General features: G+C 35.1%; 1 protein-coding gene across 5 annotated transcripts; it reads right to left on the reverse strand.

Annotated features, from left to right (window-relative positions):
• Positions 1–6435: 6435 nt before the first annotated feature.
• Positions 6436–21743, reverse strand: LOC140160846 (post-GPI attachment to proteins factor 2-like). Of its 5 annotated transcripts, none has more exons than XM_072184166.1 (7): positions 21444–21743; positions 15745–15816; positions 12762–13028; positions 11411–11660; positions 10121–10248; positions 8544–8652; positions 6436–7552 (listed from the first exon to the last, which is right to left on the reverse strand). In XM_072184166.1, the coding sequence occupies exons 3-7, from the start codon at positions 12996–12998 to the stop codon at positions 7416–7418; spliced, it is 861 nt and encodes a 286-aa protein (XP_072040267.1). In that variant the 5' UTR covers positions 12999–13028; positions 15745–15816; positions 21444–21743; the 3' UTR covers positions 6436–7415. The 5 variants fall into 5 exon arrangements, with proteins under 5 accessions (XP_072040267.1, XP_072040266.1, XP_072040268.1 ...); XM_072184165.1 differs by having other exon boundaries at positions 15698–15816; XM_072184164.1 differs by lacking the exon at positions 15745–15816 and adding an exon at positions 14695–14881 and having other exon boundaries at positions 6437–7552; positions 21444–21742.
• Between the last annotated feature and the right edge of the window lie 979 nt (positions 21744–22722).

The raw sequence follows: 22722 nt of genomic DNA on the forward strand, positions 1-22722 counted from the left end.
ATCATTTTAAGGGCGCATGGCGCATATCACTAAAAAATTGGGCCAGGGGCGCACAGCGTCATCATCCCTATATCTTCGTGTCAAAAATTGCCGTGATAGTACGATAAATCCTCTCGTTTTTCAACAGCTACGCATGGCGATTTTGTTCGAGATAGGCCGAGCGACTCAGGCTAAGCATACCATTTACAGACGATATGAGATTCCACAGATCTGAGCCTGCCACACACTTTCTATTCTTATAGTATGTTTTCAGTATGATATATAGTAATGATCAGTATCCCATGGTATTTCTATCACAAGAAAATTTGATTTGTTGTCAGGTAAATCCAAGGTTTTATTTTTAATACACTAACTGGAAATTAAATACTAGTACACTAATTAGCGGGGACCGGTATTTTGCTGTGGATATGTTTTACTGCATTTTATAAGTAACGATTTTAAAATTAAAAGTTAAAATTGTGATATATTCAACTGTTTGAGAAACGAATTATATATAGGAACCCGTGTAAGATGCAGGTGCTGTATCTATAATACAATGTACATTATCGACTTTCTTTATCTGCGTCAATAATAGAATATCGATTTCAATCGAATTAAATACATGTCTCCATTTTGAGTTTGTACTACAACACTGAGCGAACAAGCGATCTATTTCTAGCCAATCAGATAGGCCTCCCGTCCTTTTTTTGCGTTCGGTGAAATACCAATCGCCCGTCGCTCACCAACGGAGTATTAAGTTTATATTTATAACACTGGGTGTCGACACTGTGGGGCGGATTATAAATATTGTCGTACATTATGGTTTTAAAGGTTTGCAAATTGGGATCCTAAAATTTGGCATGTGCGAAAAGGGGGAACAAAGATTTTCGCCGGGCCGAGGCAAGCGATTTCTGGAAGACCTGGGGGCATACGATTTTTGGCGGGGCGGCTCACAATTATTGCACAGCCCTTCACACCAATTAAACTCAGTATAGACCACTTGACATCAATGTTTATCAACAAAGTCGAGGGATTGGTCTTTCGATATGCTCGAACGAACCGCTTCACTGTTCAATGGCTTTTTTGTACTATATGAAATGTGGTGGGAGATTTAAAATACACATGCCCTGAGCAAACTACGATGCGCACGCACACTGCAGGGCAAAGAACAATGGAAAGTGCCATAATGCGCAGGCGGCGAGTGGCATGATAGAGCCGGCAACTTGTGAAACCGCCCGGTCGTATGGCATTTTCCATATACTCGGTTAGTTTTGTGGGGTTCATTATCGAACCCCAACGGTTTTAGCTTGTATTTACATTATTTATTAACATAGGCCTATTTGTTTGTGATATTTCAAGCGTTTTAAAATTTCTAAATAATCCCATTCAATTACACGGTTGACGATGAAAATTTACCGAATTTAGAGAATGCACGGCGACCACCACCTGATAATGCGTTCGCATACTGCCGGGCAATGACGTCACATGTCAAGTGGTCTATAGATGAGGTGACCTCAATGTTTATCGGCAAAGGCAAGGGACCGTATATCTTTATGCTTGAGTGAACCACATGCAACCACTACACTGTTCAATAGCCTTATAGAGGTTATCCACTTCACTCATATGTGACTTCTAACAAAAGGCGCTGGTTCCCGTAGTATTCCTCATTCAAACCAATTCAATGCACGACCTCGGAGTTACCTGCATGACTTTGGCGGGTTAGTTTGAAAAAGTCAGGGTTGCACATGCAGGTACTTCTTTTCAGTCCTAAACAAGGTATAGCAGTCGTTGATAGGATATGCAGCTTATAGAACACGTATACCCTCTATTGTGATGTGGCGGGACTAAAAACACGAGCCCTGAACAAAATATGATGCGCGCGCATACTTACTGCTAGGCAAAAAAAACAATGGAAATTGTGATGATGCGTGCGCATTGACGTCAGAAGTCACATCATCTATAGAAGATAGTCATTTCGTTACGTAAGTTCGACAAATGAAACTGGCGATCTGTTAATTTACAGGGTTTGTTTTTTATGAAACATGGAAATACGAAATAGAACACACCAGAATAAACCCTGATTTTTGGAAAAGAATATTTGTCGATATCACGTATATAACAAAATATCAAGAAAATTGAGTGTGATTATGTCTTAATAATGTTCATGTGGGTGGTGAATTCTCAAAATAGTCTACCATAAATCGCTTGTCCCCCCCCCCCGCCGTGCCAAAAAATCCCTCCTTTCGACGTGCAAAAAACCTTTTCCCTCGTGCCAAAACATCTTGCCCCCCCCCCTTACACATGAAAATATTGTGGAAATCCTAATTTTAAACCTCCCAATCGTGTTCCTAACGTTTTCCTATACACCTTTTTAGTGCGTAATATAGACACGGTGCCCAAAACGTATGTGCCAACCACCCCACCCTTTGACCTTCCAAATGTTTGCCCGAGTAGCTAAATAAACTCTGCGTCAGCGTTTTGGCGCCAGGAATCGAAATATCATCGATGATGCATCTTTATTAAACAAAAATTCAGTCCCCCACATTTGATTTTAAGCGGGCGCGGGCGAAAAACTTGGGGTCAACAATTTCAGTCGGCAAAACAGGACTTTTCCGTATCCGGGGCATTTTAGTCGGCAAAAATGGACGTACACCCGGGCGTACACCCTGACCCCCTCATTCCAACTGGGCTAGCGACGGCCCTTATGCATATATGGTTGAATCCAACCGTTGAAAGTGTCCAAAATAAAAATGTCTCCACAATTTTTTTCCTTTTGCCCATTGATTGATGGCATGTTGGCCTTATAGGAACCAAAAGTGCCATCACTAATCTTGAAAAATAAATCCAGGACGTGTGATAGTAAATGTGACATCAAAACCCAATGTTACCTACGAATACCACTAGGATGCTTTCACTATCGCAATACTAATCAACCTTAAAACAAAATATTGAGTTTAGAGATTCAAATTTTGCTATTATGATAATGAATGAATAAAATGGTAGTTTTTAGATCTCTTTCAGATGGTACGTCCAAATGAATAAGTGCTTTTACCTTAGATCAAAATTTGTTTGATGCTTTTAGCAAGATTTTGAACACTTCATTTTGATATAGGCCTACAAGTAGTTAAACAGCAAATTTGCATAATAAATAATTGTTGAATGAATCCGTAGGGCCTATATGGGTAATAATATTGTCCGGGGGTACCGCTTAAAGTTTTTGACAATTAATTTCCATTGGTAGGGACACTTCATTACACATGTCATGTATTATGCTGTATTCGTAAGTAACATTTCAGTATTTGTAGGTAAGAATTAGACTTTTGGTGGATATCGCAATCAAATCTTCATTTTATAAAGCACTTTGAATGTATGTTAGTATGTATACAAAGTTTCAGACCTCTCTCTATTTTTATAAATGATAAGTTTCTTCTTATCTTGGGTGCCAATGATTTTGACACCACCAATGCAGTTGCCAATTTCATTTATACTGCATTTGAAAAACGGGATTTAAATAATAGGCCTATGCCTAGTTAATTTATATTATATTCTTTATAGTTGTAAACTGTATTGTTCTTGTACTTTATTTGTATTATATATATCGTATTATTATATATGTTTTGACCATATCTTGTTGTAAGATGAATGTCAATAAAATCTGATTCTGATTCTGATAAAGAAGGCACAGACTCCCAAAGATGAAATTTATTTAAAGTGGGTCCAAATTTAGACCCCCGTACTCCAACTTTAAATGGCTGCCAAAGAAAATCCGTAAGAGCTACAGACCTCAAATTGGCAGGTTTTTAATATTTTTAGAGGTACAACATATGACTAAAATATAAAGCAAATCTGAGGGGGTCAGGTGGGGCGACTCCTTGATTTCATATGGAGTGACCCTTTTCTGAGTTGTAACAACTCAATAAAGTAAGTGCAAATGAGTGCGACCAACATAATGATATCGAGTCGGAGTCAGCGTTACTCAAAATTGTACGCGTTGGTATTACTCGGAAAGTTGACGCAACGACTTACATCAACTTACTGAGTAATGCCAACGAACAATTTCTATGAGTGTAGGTAATGTAAAAAAATACCACTCAAAATATTATTACAAAAATTCATAATTATGTACAAATATGTGAAAAATTGAACAGGCAATCTTTGAATTATACCATTCAGGAAATCAATTTAGATTCAATCCAATGACTTCTTTTCATAACTGATTTAGATGTTTTTAAAAATACTTAAAGAAATATTTTGAAAAAATGGGTAAAAACAGCATGTTTTGGGGTCTCTGTGTCTAAGTTTTTCACAGAAGGGGGTGGCGCGAAGCGTATGATCAAGGCGAATATTAAAACACAATACAAAAACGAATGCCAAATGATTAATACTTTTAAGTTATGGCCCTGAACATGCCGTGTACACTTTTCGTTGGATTCGACCATACATGTACTATAACAATTCATAAACTGACAGGTGCCTTTTTCAGCTGCTAGGTGTTCCGAGATTAAGTAAAATGAACCTCATTTAATATTATTTTTATATGTTTATATAGGTCCGGTTTCTCGAAGTGCGGCTTTAGTGACATGGCTATTTCCGCCGCTGGACTTTGGACCATGTACCAATTAGTTGATAATAATTTTGGGAATAACTGGTGGCCGGTAATAAACTTATCTGTTCCCATTCCAGTGACACCTCATGCATATTGTCCTGGGTAGTATAGACCTGTCCACTGGAGGGGCATGAAAACTAGCACAGAAGCCCCATTAATTGATTTTTCAAAGTAAAATGCTTATACCTATTTCAGTGCATATTATAGTTTATGTACGAGCCTTGCGTCTAGCCGAGCATAAAAAACTAGCGCTAATTTATACGACATATTTTCTTCTTTTCCTTTAACTTTCGCCTTCTTCTTCTTCGTGGTACGTGACGACGGACTAAGTCCATGTGGAGCCACGGTGAGGGTAACGTGGTCATGGACTAGTTTGGGCTCTTTGCCGGATGTGATCTAGAACTTGAGTCTTAAAAGAGTTGATTGAGCTGCTGTTGATAATGTTGTCGGGAAGTCGGTTCCAGTCCGTTTGTTATCCGGGGAAGAAATTACAATTTAAGCTAATAATTAATCAAACATGACCAACATATGCACAACTTGATACACTTCACACTTACCCATTGCAGTGACAATCGCATTGCATAACCTTTAATGATGGAAATTTAGATTTAGGGCAGTACCATGATATAGCGGCCAGGCCGAGTGGTCTAGCCTCGCGTCGCCTCTAAATGTGTCAAATTGAACCACTTTGCGTGACGACTTCTTTACTTTAAATAAAAATTCCCTTTAAAAGGGAAAGCCAGCTTCAATGTAGAAGAGGTCTTGTAATTAGTTTGGGTGGAAGGCATTTTTAGGATCACGCTTTTTTAGGAACCATCAATGATGAGAACATGCACACAGAAACAGCAAACTTTTTGTCTTTCTGCCTTTTACCCTTATCTCATATAATATTAAGAAATACACTGCAGTTTTTAGTTAATTGTTAAAAACTGCCATTCTACTTGCCTTATACATGCACATTAATTTTCCATTAATTCGCAATGTATAGTTTCCTATAGCACATTATAAAATGTCTAAAGACTGATGTGTTGATTGTTAGTCTGATACTCCGGCGAAGCTATGAAAATGGCATCTTACCTACTCCATTCTATAGTCTGCATTGTGTGTTTTCTCTTCAATCATTTTGTTGAATGCCATAATAATTATTTAATAATCAACATGATAAAATAAAAAAGGTTGATTCACTTTAGTTTAATATGTGTTATTTTATTTATTGATACTTTACCTACCTATTTATAATACATGTCAAATGGGGTATATTGTTCAATAGGCCTACATGTATAATAAATTATGCCCACCCATATCAAAAATAGGCCCTGAAATAGCATCGCATTTTTCCCGTTGAAAAGACAAAACTCATGTTTAAGATATCAATTATTTCATTCATGACATTTTGAGTCATTTTTATCCATAAAACGATACAGGATATAGGATATTTTTTTACTTTGACTTTTACATCCATAAAGGTTTTAATTCTGTTATCAATACACTCACATCTCATGCTGTGTTGGTCTCCAGGAGGTCTGCAAATGTAAATCTAAGAACGCCTGTTAACAAGGATACTATAATTTTCTTTCGTTGATATGCTGTGGTAACTATTATAGGCCTGGCATATAACTTTTCATGTCATATTTCCTTCAAACCATAACTTTTGAAATTCTCACTCATTTTCATTCGTTGAAACGGCAAAACTTACTTTCTTTTTCTTACAAATCAAATAGTAGGCCTTACGTTATATTTTCACCATAAAAAGGTCCGCAAAGTAATTCAAACCAATGCTAGTAGGCCCCCAACCCTGTAATCTCTTTAGCAAACAAAGACGATCTCCGAATTAGCCAGCTCTTAGCTGGCGAAAACTGAGGCGTCTTTTGGTGCTGAAAATGTTTTAAACAATTTTGAGAAAAAAGCAACAAAAACACGCGATGTTTAGTTTACTCAGTCATTAATGTATTGTTTGACGTCCACCGTAATGTTTTATGAAATTCTTTCAAGAATACTCGTGAAAATTGTTCACAATTTCACTTAGTTATGCAGGGTGAAGTTAACAACATTTAAATTGAGACGTCTTTTGGTGTGCAAAATGTTTAAAAACCTTTTTGAAACATAACGTTAGTTTACTATTTATTGTGAAGCCGGCGATTTGAATTTTCATATCCTCGCCTCGAAACATAATGTTGCTGAAATAATTTGAGCCGCTGTAGATTTAACAGCTACCTTCGACCATGTCGACTATATTTATTAATAGGCCTACGTAATATGCACGTGAACCATGGGCACGACATCAGCGTGACCAAATCCTAATGCCATTAAAGGATATGAAGCCTTTACAATGTTTTAGATAAATATCATCAGATTTAAGTATTAATTGAATAGTTAAAATATTACACATGGGGGCGTAATATGTTATCAAAAACAACATTTTAAAAGTATTTGCCGACGAAAAAAATCAAACGACGGAAACGTTTACAATATATCACAAAGTCGAACAAAATAGACAATTTTGCTGCACAGTCTCGTGTTTACCGCCTTTGCATTCAAATGTACAGAAAGACCACCCGCTTTATGTAGAAAATCACTCCGAGAATTACTGTATACAAGCTGTTATGGCAGCGGGGAGCCGGAGGTGGTCACGTGCATATTTATAAATACGTATTTGTAAATATAGTCGAAGCAAAATCGTATTCCGTATTAGGTTTTTAACTTGGAAAGGGCTTTCAGACGAACTATTAATAGGCATGTCCACTAAAAATTGAAGTACTTTTAATAATCATTCGTTCTACTATTTTCCATGGTAAAACATATATTGGAGAAGCCGCTTTATATGACAATTTCACTCGGTCATTAATTTATTATGTGTACGTCCTCCATAGATGATGCAGCGATTTGAGAAATCTTTCCACGTGTCCTCGTGAAATAACACATTGGTTAGCACAACCAGGTATTCGAATATGGCAAACAGAGAATACACTGAAAAAAATAAGAAATGAAACAAATTTAGACAGATGGCAAGAGTTATTTTAATATTTTCTGATACATAGCAAACTTAACATGTAACAACCGTATATAGACCTACATGTAATATAGGTTTCTTTCTGTATTTGTTGGAGAGAGAGGGGAAGATCTAAAATTTTATTTCGACCTAAAACTTCATTAAGGGGTGGGGTATGAACGTTTGGACAGTATTTATTTTGGGACATTAGAGCACATCAGACATATCGAATTGCATTCTGAATACGAAGAATGTCCTGATGATATCAAATAATTTTGATTTTTTTGAAATTCGCAATGTAATACACATTTTATGGCAAATGATTAAAAATTGATATTTTTGATATTTAATAGTACTCGAAGTAAACTTTATAAATTTGATGATTTATACTTAAAGTGTATGTAGGTCGGATGAAAAGCCGACGATCAATTGAAAATTTTGACCTTTCGTATTGAAGATGTGGATTTTTTCCCAAAACACCAAAAAAAAATTAGGTCTTTTTCAACATTTTGGTATATCGATGGGTGAGTTTTCAATGGAGATCCAAATGCGCCCAATACGGCGCATTTGTGACCCGATATTATATCCTTTCTTGAACCAAATTTTCATGAAATTTAATGTCATCTCAATATAAATTAACATGGCTGAAAATCCACCCCGAATATGCCAGTACCCTCATTGACCAAGAACCCCGCGGGACTTGGAGCTTCTATCTTCAGTCGTGTTAGTGGTGTAGCCAGAGGAGGGGCAGGGTCCATACATTTTCATGGATAAAATGATTACGGCAATGAGTAAGTGATAAAAAATGGGACAAAAGGTCGGGAAATCAAGGCGAAAATGTGGCGAATGGGACGGAAATTGACAAATCGAGACGAAAAATTGACAATGGGGACACAAATGTGTCTTTGCCCCCCCCACCATACAAACAAATGTTTAAGCCTATTTGAGTACAAGAATCAATCATCTTACCTCCAGGTTCGCACCTATTCTGATGACGGAAGAAGAAGTATATGGAGATAAGGAAGGCAAGGATATTCATGACGCAGAAAAACATCTTTCGTTGCAACGCACCTTTTCTCTGTTAATGAACGCATACATCAAAATGATTTAATATAATAACATTATGAATTGTTGCATGGAAAACAAATAACGATCAGGCGTGGTCCCGGGCGCGAATTTTTTTTCCGTAGTTAACATTTGAATAGGAGAAACTTATAATACATAATGTATAGTATTACATGTATTATGAGGCTAGATTCCACATGCCATTATTACTAAGTATTTCTTCTTACTTAACAAAAAGAAACGAACTATATTATATTTAAAATTCTACCAAGGATTGACCGGGGTTCGAACCAACAACCTAGCGATCCATAGTCAGACGCTATACCACTATGCTACGAGTAGTTCTGCCAGAAAGCCGTCTTTCTATCATACTTGTTGATTACGGAATAAAGCGTATATACACGATATACTATATTACTAGTTAATACGTATATAGGCCCTATCTCCGATCAATATTGAACCCTAACCCTAACCCTAAGACCCTAACCCTAACCCTAACCCTAACCCTAACCCTAATAGGCGGGACACCACGTATACAGTTGCTTAAACGGGCTCCCTATTCAAATGTTAACTACGGTAAAATAGTTCGCCTCCGGGCTGTGGACAGGGGCATTGGGGCCAAGGAGTATGGTCATCCCAATAGTAGGCCTACGAAATCAATCAATTTAGGAGTCCGCTTTTATTTTAGATCCATATCAGAGACAAAGTTGACGATTATTGCCCACAAATTTTGGAATTTTCGAACCGGTAAGGGTAGTTTTTAGTGGTAAAATTAAATGTAAATCCAAAATCAATTTCTTCAGTTGCTTAAAAACTTGTAATGTCACAGCGACAGCAATATTTTGCGTGTTTATTTGTTTTGGGGAAATAATGATGTTGTAAGCTGAGTTATATGGTAAAATTAGTAAGTATATATATGTGCCTAGTTAAGAGCAGTTTGTTAAAGGAAGTCTCCGGCAATCACAACAAGAAAAATAATTAAGAGTTTTATTTAAAACAAGCTCATAGTGACCATAAAAACGAATAAAAACATTCGGTACTCAACACGCGATATTCAAAATTCCCGGGCGCCGAAATTGTTGAGTGAATTGACGTCCCAGTAATACAATGAAGGCTGACGACAATTGAACACAAATAAATAACCATTACGTCATTGCACTTAGACAATTTCGGCGCGGGAATTTTGAATATCGCGACTGTTTTTATTCGTTTTTATGGTCAATATGAGTTTGTTTTAAATACAACCATGTGATTTGTGCTTGATAATTACTTCACTAACATATAAGGCATAATGTTATGACTGCCGGAGACTCCCTTTAAACATTTTCCTTTTTTTCTTCTTTTTAATTTTCAAATTATCCGTAAATTTTAAAGGAAAAACTACCCTAAAAATTTGTTCTTGTCCGAGCAACTCGTTAATAGGCACATATGCTTATTGACGAATTTTTACGGTATACCTCTTAATTAAGTGGTTTATTTACCTTGAAGATGCCTGTATCTGATCTGACGTCATCATACCTAGTGGTCGCCATCTTGAATACAATACACATTAATATCATGTGTAGCATCGCACCGACTTGAAAGGATATGAACAAAATCTCGTGGATATCTATGACAGGAATAAGCAAACAAAATGTGTAATATTGATCTTGCATGTACAATGTACCTCGTTAATAGTTAATGGGAATAACTTGGCGACTACCGTAATATTGGGTGTTTATGCCGCCGCTAATAAGCGAAACTTTGGTATGGAGTAAGGCAAATAAAAAAAAAGAGATAATAGAGAACTACATCATCAACATGATCAAGATTAAGAATGTCAAATTGCATCGAATGATTAAGATTTGATTCTTAAATTCACTGCCTTAGAGTGATTCAGCAAGGCAATACCTGCTATAAGATTAAGCTATACCACCACTGAATGAAAAGTAAGAATTTATTATCATCAAACAAAAATTACTGATCAAACTGCCCGTATGGTTACAATTTCAACCCTGCTCAAAATTCTGACAATTTGATGCTTTAAGGTGATACTACACCCCTTGATAAATTTGTGACTATTTTTGCAATTTTCTAAAAAAATTAATAACACACAGGTAGCAAAAGTTATGTATATTATAGTTATTTTTTGAGAAAAATGAAAAATTAGTCACACAATTTAAAAGTTAGGAACTCTTGACTTGTTGTCCAAATCTTTGAATTTATGGCAAAAGAGTGTCAAACATTCAGAGATTTTGACATATTGATTGTAATACCTGTATGATGTTTAGAGCTTCGAACAAACTACGTATCATTGGGGTACTACACCTGTGGTAAATTTGCGATTATTTTTGCATTTTTCTCAAAAATAATAACACACTGGTAACAAAAGTTATGTATATTATTAGTAAGGAATCAATTACTACACTAAAATTTCAGTGACTCAAGACAAACGGTTCAGTATAATATGATAGGAAACGAGGTACATCATAGCGGTACCTTATTTCTTATTATAAATAACAAATCGCTTGTCTTGGGTCACTGAAATTCCAGTGTAGTAATTGGATTCCTACAATATACATAACTTTTGTTACCACTGTTTTATTAGTTTTTGAGAAAAATGCAAAAATAGACACACATTTATCGAGAGGTGTAGTACCCCCTTAAGACGAATACAAAATTAATTCATGAAAATGTTGAGTTAAAAGACATTCCAATACGGTGCGTAGTGTGTAATCTCACAACATTAACTATTGTTCAAAGTGACGAAAAGGATTTTAATGGTAACCTACCATAATTATCATCTGACGAGATACAAGACAGGCCTATTAGCGATAAGTTTTCAAGCATCTCAGCGATGAAACACAGATGACAAAGACCTCTATAATAACGTAGTTGGCAAGAAACATTGATGTAGAAATGGTAACAATATAATACAAATAGTAGGCGTGGTAAACTGCATAAACAGATAACTAATCGCCAGACATATGCCGATGGGGTAGTAGCGATGGCTGCACTGGTAGATGGAAAATAATTGGCTACCTGTACGTGGATTTAAGCAAATAATTCATTAAAAAACATAAAAAAACGTTGCAACAGAAACTGTCAGAAAATTTTAAAAATGTCACAACATTGAGGAACGATGTGCATTTTATCAGATGTTGGTAAAAGTTGTTAACAGCATAGTTACATGTAGGCTGTGTAGCTTGACAACTACCGTAATGTTGCGTATTTATGCCGCCGCTGATGCGATTGCTTTATAATTCCTCTAAATTGAAATCGTTTCAACAAATAATTGGCATCATAAATCGCCCTGAATGAAGTGTTAAATTCATGATCTAGCGAAGTACATTATACTAATTACTATATATTATAAATAATATTATGATATAAAGATACGAACAGTTTTTAAACTAAAACTTCTAACTTCACATGCACAAAATATCATGGCTGTGAAATTAAAATTCACTGGCAGTTTGGTCACTCAACATAACACCGTTTTTTTTTGTTTTTTTCCCCTGTTGTGACATTTTCTAAGAATCGTTTGTTTGTTTGTTTGTTTATTTATTTATTTATTTATTTATTTATTTATTTATTTATTTATTTATTTATTTATTTATTTTTATTTATTTATTTATTTATTTATTTATTTATTTATTTATTTATTTATTTATTTATTTATTTATTTATTTATTTATTTATTTATTTATTTATTTATTTATCTATCTATCTATCTATCTATCTATCTATCTATCTATCTATCTATCTATCTATCTATCTATCTATCTATCTATCTATCTATCTATCTATCTATCTATCTATCTATCTATCTATCTATCTATCTATCTATCTATCTATCTATCTATCTATCTATCTATCTATCTATCTATCTATCTATCTATCTATCTATCTATCTATCTATCTATCTATCTATCTATCTATCTACTTCTCTATCTATCTATTAATTTATTTATTTATTTATTTATTATTATTATTTTTTTTTTTTTTTTTTTTTTTTTTTTTTTTTATTTTATTGATTGATTTTTTTGATTTTTTTGTGGATTTCAACTGGAATAGCGATCAACTGAGTGTTAACCCGTGAGTTCTTCAAATAACCTGCGCCGTCTTGTCCATAATACTTACCCTGCAATGTGTATATGTTGTCTCCTCAAATCTGAAGATGATGGCTAGCATTATAGACAGCCCAAAACCAACAAGCATCGTGTAAGTCAGGAACAACCCGGCATATTTATAAGGCACAGTAATAGGAGAATTACTGGCTACAAACTCATCAGTATCCCATGATTTACCAGGCTGATATTCTGAATATTTACCATCATCTGCCGTCACGGTTTTCCCATTTTTCGTGTTCTGTGCCATTTTTGGAACAGCCTACCAATCTCTTTATTTCTATAAGAAGAAAAAGTGCATATATATAATATTATTAAAAAACATTTTTCGCACAGGCCAGAGATTCAAACGTTTTTAACTATAAGTTACAGTGACGTAGATTTCTTATTGACATTGGGGGATGAGGTTGGAAAAAAATCTTGAAGTATAGTGAATCCAGCACCTTTTGGCAACAGAATAATGTCATGGTACAAAGCGGGCTAAAATGACCAAATATGAGGTTAATTTGGTCAAAACCCCACATACTTGTGTCAACATTGGGGGGGGGGGATTGTAGGGATGGAGCATCCCCCTGGCAAAATATTGGGGGATTTATCCCACCCCACCCCCACCCCCCCCCACCCCCGGGATCTACGCCTATGAACTATAATTGCCTGCTGAGCAGCAGTACAACTAAAAGGGGGGGACCCTGAAAAAATTACCACAAATTTTCCTGGAAAAATTGAGTTTATATGCTTTTCTATGGGGTTGACCCATAATTTTCATGTCAAAAAGGGGCCCTGAAATTTTTGAGGTCTGTAAAGGGGGCTCCCGAAAGATTTTCGCGATGAAATTTGTTTGCATCAGGCCCCCCCCCCCTTACAAATGCCACTCGTCGCCTGGTTTTTTGATGGAGTAAGGGACGCACCATTAGATTATCGGGGGGGGGGGCATGGGAGTTTGGGTCAGGCAGAATTTGGGTGTTTTTTTCGTCGAAGTATTTATTTTTCAATGTTAAATACCTTTATACCAAGTTGGGTGGGGGAAATTTTTTTTTACACATCAGTGAGGCAAAAATCTTTTTTTTGTTTCACTAGTGGGCGAAGTTTTTTTCTTCGTCTCACTAGTGGGCGAAGTTTTTTTTTCCACTGCGCCCCTAAGTGGGACAGTTCCAATTTACAGCGCATAACACCGGCAATGATTCCCTTTCCCTGGCTCTGCATAACGTATAGGCCTACCATGTCATGTCTATATGTTTAATATGAGCTCATTTAGCCTTTAGGCGACGCGCTTTTTGTTGGTCGAAGCAACCAATCATTATCTAAATCAATATATTTATTGAAAAATAAAACTTTAATGTTTTGCAAAGTTCATTCTACAATTCTACATTTGAAACCTTGCTTGATTTATTGTTGTTAATAATGAGTTATGTACTCTTTACAACATAACTTAAGACTACCACAGGACGGTCAGCTCAAAAGTATATCTGTGATATTTGAATTCTTCTACACACTCGCTATGAAATGATCAATCAATTTTTGCCAAAGCTCAGGCTAACATTTTAAAATAGTTGCTTACCTTTTATTTAAAGGTGGCACGCAGGATCATTCAAACTCAAAGTGGGAAATTTTAGACATTGTTTTGTATTGTATCTTTAAAAGTAGGCCTAATGATGATAAGTAGGCCTACATAAAAGTATTTTCAGAAAGGCAATGATGCAAGGAATCCAACTCACACGGCAGATTTCTGCACATGGCAGCTATTGCACTTACCCACTTCTGGAACTGAGATAGGCCTATGCTATGTTCACACATGGTCATTTATCATTTTACTGATGTAGACCTATTTAGTACATGTATTATAAATGATTGAAACCCGGGATTGAAAGCTATTGAACATGGACCTTACTAAAGTAGGCCTAGGCCTATATAAAATAGTTTTAAAATACTCGATCATAATACAATACCGTATGACTTTGGCACTTTGCTCTCGTTTTCCGTCGTCCATCAATCACGATACAAGCTTCACAACATGTCAAGGAAAACGGCAATGCTTTTACTTCTCTCCGCGATAGATAGTGTTGCACAGTTCAGTTTCGTGTTTGCTTATCATAGTCTTGATCCCAGCCGGCGTGTGCTCCTTCTTTCGTCACTCTAAAACAAAAATTGTTTGGGGATGAAGCTGCTCAATTTTAAACAAAGGAACACGAGCCGGTTGGGACCAAGACTACACTGGTGGGCACTGCGTGTGTTCATCTGAAAATCTATTGTTAGGCCGTATAAAATTAATGTTTTGGTTCTCGTCCAGAGGATTTTCATGAATTGATGAGGGAGGGAGGTGTTTTTTTTTTTTTTTTTTTTTTCAATGTAAAATTAGCATTGTCAGTAGTTTTCGGTCTTCTCCAACAGTGCTCGAGGAAACGATGAGGCCCTTTTTTTTTTCAAATGTGAGATTCTGAGGATAAACCCCTAGAGTACCACAAAAAGACTTGGAAGTGATGCTTGTTCTCTAATAAACTTATTTATATGTATGAAGATTTCATATTTTTAATCATTCCAAAGTCTAAAAAATTGAAAAATCTAAAAAAAAAAAAAAAATCTGACAAATCCCAGAAATTGAGGAGGGAGGGACGAGAACCAAAATATTAATTTTACACGGCCTTATGTTTCCGTATAATGCATAACGTTTATTGAAACTGACCTGAGCTTGTTGACCGTGCATGTTGAGGTAAATCGCAGGTGATGAATGTAGGGCAAGCGGAAATATAGGCCTAAAGGCCTATGTAAACATATCATTCATTATTAATGTCATGGCAAAAACTTTTATAGGCTTACATTTGTAGGCCTAATTTAAAGAATATCGTGTTTATATTTATCCGGGTATAACCCCCGTATAAATGAAGGCATAGGCTATTATAAACCAGGTAAATAATATTTTCATAACATTCCGTCACGTTGTTAATGACCAACCTTGGCAATGGCATGGCACAGGCACTTTCCTGAGTATTCAATAGTACCGTAGGCTACGGGCAGGGAAGCACGATGACGCGACGATGCATGTCAAATCAACATTCGAAGTCATATAGAAACTAAAAAATAAATAAATAGATAATAACAAAAAATTAAATTAAATTAAATTAAATTAAATTAAATTAAATTAAATTAAATTTAATTTAATTTAATTTAATTTAATTTAATTTAATTTAATTTAATAAAAACAAATAATAATAATAATAATAATTTTTAAAAAAAATAGGCCTATGTAATTAATAATAACAATGAAAAAAAATCGGGAGCACGGTAAACTGCATGCAACTTTTTTTTTTATTATTCCCTGTGCTTGGAACTGGTGGAGTGGAGGGAGAAAAAACATACACAAAGAACCACCAGTTCCCAACGATCATGAACAATTACATTTATATACTAATATACTGCATATGCAACATGATTCATTCTGGGACACTCTGAAAACCAACCAGCCACGCGTAGGCCCCTACATCAATTGCGAAATAACAACAGCTGTGAGCATCGTTCTCGGGAAAGTGTGACAAAATATGATAAAACCATAGATTATCAAAAAAAAATCTGATAATCTATGATAAAACTGAATTGTAGTATTGAACTCGATGCGAAAAAATGACACAAATGTGTACAGAAATTACAGAATTTGCCGCTGCAATTTTATAAGTATTTATGAGGAAGAGTGATGATGCATGCGTGCTTGCCACACACCGGGCTTACCCTGCAAACATTAAAACGATTTAAACAGGTTATAGGCCTATTTTGGGTTTTGGTAAAAATGTTTTAGTAATATTAAATGTCAGTCATGAAAACGTTTCTAGAACGATTTGTATGAAAACACACTACAACAACATTTTTAAAATGTTGTCAAAATGTTATTGTAAAATATTCTTGTAAACATTTTTGACCAAATATTTTGTCAACACTTATATTATAACATTATGTTAGAATATTTGTAGTATAATGTTTTTGAATATGCTCTCAAACGCTTAAAGGGGCATTTCGTGATCCACAGCCTCATCCCCCCCACTTTTCTCAAAAAAAAGTTGAGATTTTTATACCACTGGAATCTCTGGCTACATAATGTGTATATACCAAACATTTCTTGCAGATTAATTCGTTTAGCAAAAATATCGTTAAATTTGAATTTCGTTCTGGTGCACCAGAACGAAATTACAACGTACATTGTCTATGGAGCAGTGTAATACACATATAATCATGCATATCGCAAACGCAAAATCGGAATCAACTGAAATTTTGGAAATAAGCTTTTTTCGTGGATATCTACTGAAAAATGTCATAATAAAAATTCCCTTTAAAAGGGAAAGCCAGCCTCAATGTAGAAGAGGTCTTGTAATTAGTTTTGGTCAATGTGAAAGGCATTTTAGGATCACGCTTACATCTACATGACAGTCCACCAAACCATCAACGATGAGAACATGCACACTGAAACAGCAGAAAACATTAATTCCTAATCTCATGTCAACTCTTTTAATTCATTACATGTACTCCAAATTGTTCTGGTCTGTTTGTTTTGTTGTTGTTGTTGTTGTTGTTGTCGTTGGTTTTTTTTTTCTTTTCAGCTTTTTACCCACGATATCTCAATTTCCAATTTTGTAATACCAGAACTTACGAACTTAATATCTTCGCTTAGGAATGTCCGATTTCACTGCTTTCGATACACTGCCGGTTTGAGTTAACTTACATGTACATTTTATTTTAAAATAACTTAATTAATTCGCAATGTATAGTTTAAGCCTACTATATTATAATAGATAGTGGCCAGCACATTTATAAAGGACTGGTTACTCACTACAATCTTCACTCTTAAACTGTGTTTTTCTGAATGTGCTGATCATGTTGATTGCTAGTCGGAAACTCCTGCGAAGCTATGGACATGGCATCTTACATACTCCATTCTATAACAGTCTGCCTAGTGCCTTGTGTGTTTCTCTTCAATCATTTTGTTGAATGTAATTTTATGAAACAAATAGTTATGTGTCATTTTATTTATAATAAAGAAGTTATTAAATTAATAAAGTAAGACAATTTATTTATCTATAAGTGCATGTCAAATGGGGTAGGGCCTACATTGTTCAATACTATATGCATAAATTATGCCCATATTATAGCTAGGCCCTAAAAACTTTATTTTGCATCGGATTTTTCCCGTTGAAAAGACAAAACTGATGTTTATGATAGCAACCATTTCATCAATAACATTTTGAGTCATTTTTATCCAGAAAACGACACAGGATATGATAGATAACTACTTTCACATCAATATGATCCGGGGATATGATGAAGATTTTTAACATAACTTTGGTAATACTCACTCGTTTTCGTTCGTTGAAACGGCAAAACATACTTACTTTTCCTAACAAATCGAATTAAAATATTTAAAAAAAATTTAACCACAAAAAGTATTTTAAAAAATCATTCCAATACCACTAAAATATAATCTCTTGAGTAAACTGACCCCAAACCTGAAACAGGTACCAGCCCCGAATGGGCTGGCGAAAAGAGGATGCTAGGATCACGAAATCCTCCTTTAAGGGATTGGGGTATGAACGTTTGGACAGTAGGCCTATTTATTGTGGGACATTATCTAGAGCACATCAGACATATCGAATTGCATTCTGAATACGAAGAATGTCCTTCTGATATCAAATAATTTTGATATTTTGAAATTCGCAAAGTAATACACATTTTATGGCAAATGATTAAAAATTGATATTTTTGATATTTAACTGTACGGTACCTTTTGTATTGAAGATATGGATTTTTTTTCCAAAACACCAAAAAAAAAAAAAAAAAGGTCTTTTTGGGGGAAAATCCATATCTTCAATATGAAAGGTCAAAATTTTCAATTGATCGTCGGTTTTTCCTCCCAGCAACATAGGCCTACACTTATGAATATATCATTAGATTTATACAATTTACTTCGAGGACTGTTATATATCAAAAATGTGGAAAATATCAAATTTTAATAATTTGTCATAAAATTTGTATTATATCGTGAATTTCAAAAAATTATTTGATATCAGAAAGACATTCTTCGTATTCAGAATGCAATTCGATATGTCTGATGTGCTCTCATGTCCCACAAAAAATACTGTCGAAACGCTCATTCCAGATCCCTTAAACAGGCCTACCATTACATAACCCGACATTTAAACGTTTTCTGGCAACCTTTTCAAACCTTCTGCGATTAATGTCGAAAACGGTTCTTGTTTGCCGGGTTGATTTTTAAAAGTAATCAATGGTGATAGTACATATTTTCAGAGAGGAATTAAAAAAGGACGCAAATAATCCAACTAGGCGGACATTTTAAAAATGAATTTAGAAGAGCAGCAACGACATCACTTGCATTACATTCCAGATGTTAAATCTACATCATATGCAAAATTTGAGGAAATTCGCACGAGTCCGTTTTATTTTAGGGCCATTTGTCTATAACTGGTCTTTACATGTAGCCCTATGGAGAGAGTGCCCGTTGAGGGCGCTATAACCCCATTTTAGGAACAAAATGTGATTTTAAAAAACGGACTCAAAAGTGAATTTTCTAAAATTTTCAGAGTATGTAGTTTGAACATGTAGAAATATAATCAAGTAGTTGCCCTACCTGCTCTTCTCCGAAACAATAAAAAGTCCTATACCTCAATGATAATGAAACCTAGGTGAGCACAGCAGATTCTTTACAAAATGAGCTGTTTTTGAGAAAAGCGCCAAATTTGATTTTCCATAAGTTGTTTGTACACTATAACAACTTTAATACCATAAAAATTCCAAATTGCCAACAAAAGCAGCATATTTATGTTACAAAGACACGGAATTTTTTTTTGTCTTCATGTGTTTTCTTCAACTTTTCAATTTATACAACAAGACAAAATGACAAAACATGGAACAAGAAAACAAACAAAGAAAACTCTCACACTCGTACACTCACCCCCATAAGAAAAATCAAACAATCAATAATCTGGGGTAGGCCCCTATGTCATGTTTATTGAAAAGAGAAATATAAGAAATATTAGCACGTATTTCAGAGAAACTAAGTATCAAGGTCAAATAGACCATTTTTTGAAATAAGACTAAGTTTGTTTTTCCATTTTGTAATTTTATATTATTCAACATTTCGTTTTAATTTGGCCAAGGACAAAATGGGCATTTTAAAGACACGGAATTAGTTAGCCAACTGTTTTCTCAAATTTAGATTTTTTTTTCTTAGTTTAAAAATGCGGGTAAAAAAGGATAATATTAGGCTCCCGCACTTTTTTTATTAACTTTGACTATAAATGTTGATATTTCAAGGTCCTAAATTCAAACATTTGAGAAAACAGAGTAGTTTTGTGTCTTCATGATATGCAGTATTCACTGATTTGGAATTCCGGTAAGTTCAAAGTTGCTAGGTTGCTATATCGAGGGTTGAGAGCCAGAAAGCATTAACTCACAAAGGATTCCTTGTGAGTATAAGGCTTTCTGGTTCTCAAACCTCAATACGATATATAAAACTGCTCATTTTGCCCTGATTTTGTCAGAAATCTGCTGTGCCAGTTGGATTCCTTGCATCATTTCTTTTCTGAAAATGTAGGCATGATGCAGTCATGTCTACAGTAGAATTCATCTCGACCTTTGCAGGACTTAAACCCCATTAAAAGCTATTAAACCAAGATAACACTCATTGAAACAGCTCAACTGATTAAATCGGATCTTCTCTGGTTGTGCACATGTGTCTGTTTTATATGTGTGGTATCGCTATGAGGTGCTATAATACAGCTTCAGTTGGGTAACTGATTATAAAGGAAACGCAAGGAAACAATGGTATGTGGACCTTTGTTCACGAAATGAGACAATGGCCTGCTTTTTGTTAACCAGCATTCTTGAAAATGAGCAACATAATGATTGTTGACTTAACACGGTTTGGAAATAATTTCTTCATATTTTTGGTGTTATCTGTCGTTTACATATCCTTCCTAAAACACAAAAGTGCGACTATTTCCAAACACCTAAATTAGCTAAAAATTTAGGACATGTGACAAAACTATATTTTCTAGAATTTAATAGAATAGTTTAAATGTAGCTTGTACCGTTTTTTTGTGGCATCCTTCAGAACGGAGCGGTCCGTTACCAATATAGCTCAATATTTTCGGTCAAATCTCCATTCAATTAACACGGGGGAGTTGGCTAGCTATGAGCTAGCTATGCTTTGCCCTCACTCATATTCTACGAAAGTGCGACTATTTCTGAACATCGAACCTAGCTGTAATTTTAGGTCATGTTAGAGAAATATATTTGCTAGAAGTTTGGAGAATAGTTTAAATATTGGCCGGTTATTTTTCACACAGTGATGTTAACTAGGCAAATGCAATATACTTCTAACATACACTGTTTGTAAAGGTCGCGCGTCAATGGTGAGAGCACTGTGTAGGCCTATTGTGTATAGGAAAACGGACAGTAACTGCCTATACTTTCATATGTGCATATCATCATTTATACTTCCAACACAAAGTCTCAAGGCCACATAAAATTATTAAAAATTCGTTTTTGTCTTCCCCACCTTTTTTGAAACGTGAGGAGAGAGAATGGAGCTCATGAAACATAGGCCTTATACCATGCATAAATATAATACTAGTAGGCTATACGATGATTTATGACTATACCTTTTTTTTATATAGCTTCATGATCTGAAACTTACCACTCGTGAAATTTGCAGTGTCTATATAGGCCCATGTACTTCAATGCTGCTGTGATGTGAGCCTGTTGTATCCGACGCGTCGCGTCGTTGTTATCAAATTATCAGTACAGTAATAGTAAAATTAATATATTAATAAACTATAAATGGATAGCTTATATACAGCGCAAAATATACCTACAGCTATTATATAAAGCTGTTCAGTGTTTCACGGGTCATCTCACGAATTATTTTGCTTGTATATACATTCCCGGTATAATTTATCGCAGGAACTGCTGGACTCGGAGTATAATCATCGATCCCCGGGTATCGATCGCAACACTTGTTGAAGTGGCAACAAACATAGATTTGGTATTTAAAATAATATGCAAAAAATAAGTTGACTATAAAAAAAATATCATTCGCAACCTGTCCACTATTATAATTTGGCATACTGAAATCAACAGCTTACACACTCATAGACGGAAGTTCTTTATTTTCATGGTATTTATTAGCTTTAAATGCCACTCAATTCACGGTTAATGTACGATTTCCTTCAAATTTTAAATTTGTCATTATATAGGGGCCTACTCAAAATGCTGAATACTAGGCCTAGTAATAATGATCGGGAATGGTTTCTGTCCATTTTGAGCTGAAATAACGAGGTAACGTGAAAGAAACACTGCTTGTTATTTTGGCCGTTTAACACGCAGTTCTATGGGCGGACATAAAGTCATAATTTCTTGAATTATGACTTTATGTCGAACTTTGCTCTGTTTACCTACAAACACAACAAATTTGGCTGATTCCATTTAGGTGCAAGTTGTGACATGTGTAAACATTACAAATATGCCAAAAAATCAGGTTTGAAAAAATTAACCAAATTTATATTATAAGATCGTACATTATGACTTTAAGTCAAAAACTTCAATTTGGTGACCACTCTCTGGCTAGTAAGGTTTGATGATTGATTCGACTTCTATGTACCATTTAGAAAAAAAATAGCCCCCATGTCCCTCGCGAAAATCCCGATTTTTCGCTAGAGGCCAAAATCCAAAATGGCCGCCGCCACCATTTGTAGTCGGAAAATTTAACTGAGTTTTGAACCAGAGCAAGTTTAAACCCCATACAAGGGACATGAACCCCAGATAATGCGGAAATGACACACTTATGCTTCTGATCTCATTCAAAAATCACATTTAGGCTACACTCTACCAAATGGGGGCCATCTTGGATTTCTGGGCAAAAATTATGTTATAACGTCAAATTAATGTCAGATTCGGATTTCTTGGGGTCGACTTAC

Source organism: Amphiura filiformis, chromosome 9 (genome assembly GCF_039555335.1).
Source record: "Amphiura filiformis chromosome 9, Afil_fr2py, whole genome shotgun sequence".
NCBI lineage: Eukaryota > Metazoa > Echinodermata > Ophiuroidea > Amphilepidida > Amphiuridae > Amphiura > Amphiura filiformis.

What these genes read in the sequence shown, in the direction of transcription:
- LOC140160846 (XM_072184167.1), bottom strand. Translation starts at nt 12,998, where the DNA reads ATGGCACAGAACACGAAAAATGGGAAAACCGTGACGGCAGATGATGGT. An exon ending in CAACATATACACATTGCAGG is followed by an intron (nt 11,661 to 12,761) that starts GTAAGTATTATG and finishes ATCCACGTACAG; the next exon opens with GTAGCCAATTATTTTCCATC. An exon ending in CAGATACAGGCATCTTCAAG is followed by an intron (nt 8,653 to 10,120) that starts GTAAATAAACCA and finishes GTTCATTAACAG; the next exon opens with AGAAAAGGTGCGTTGCAACG.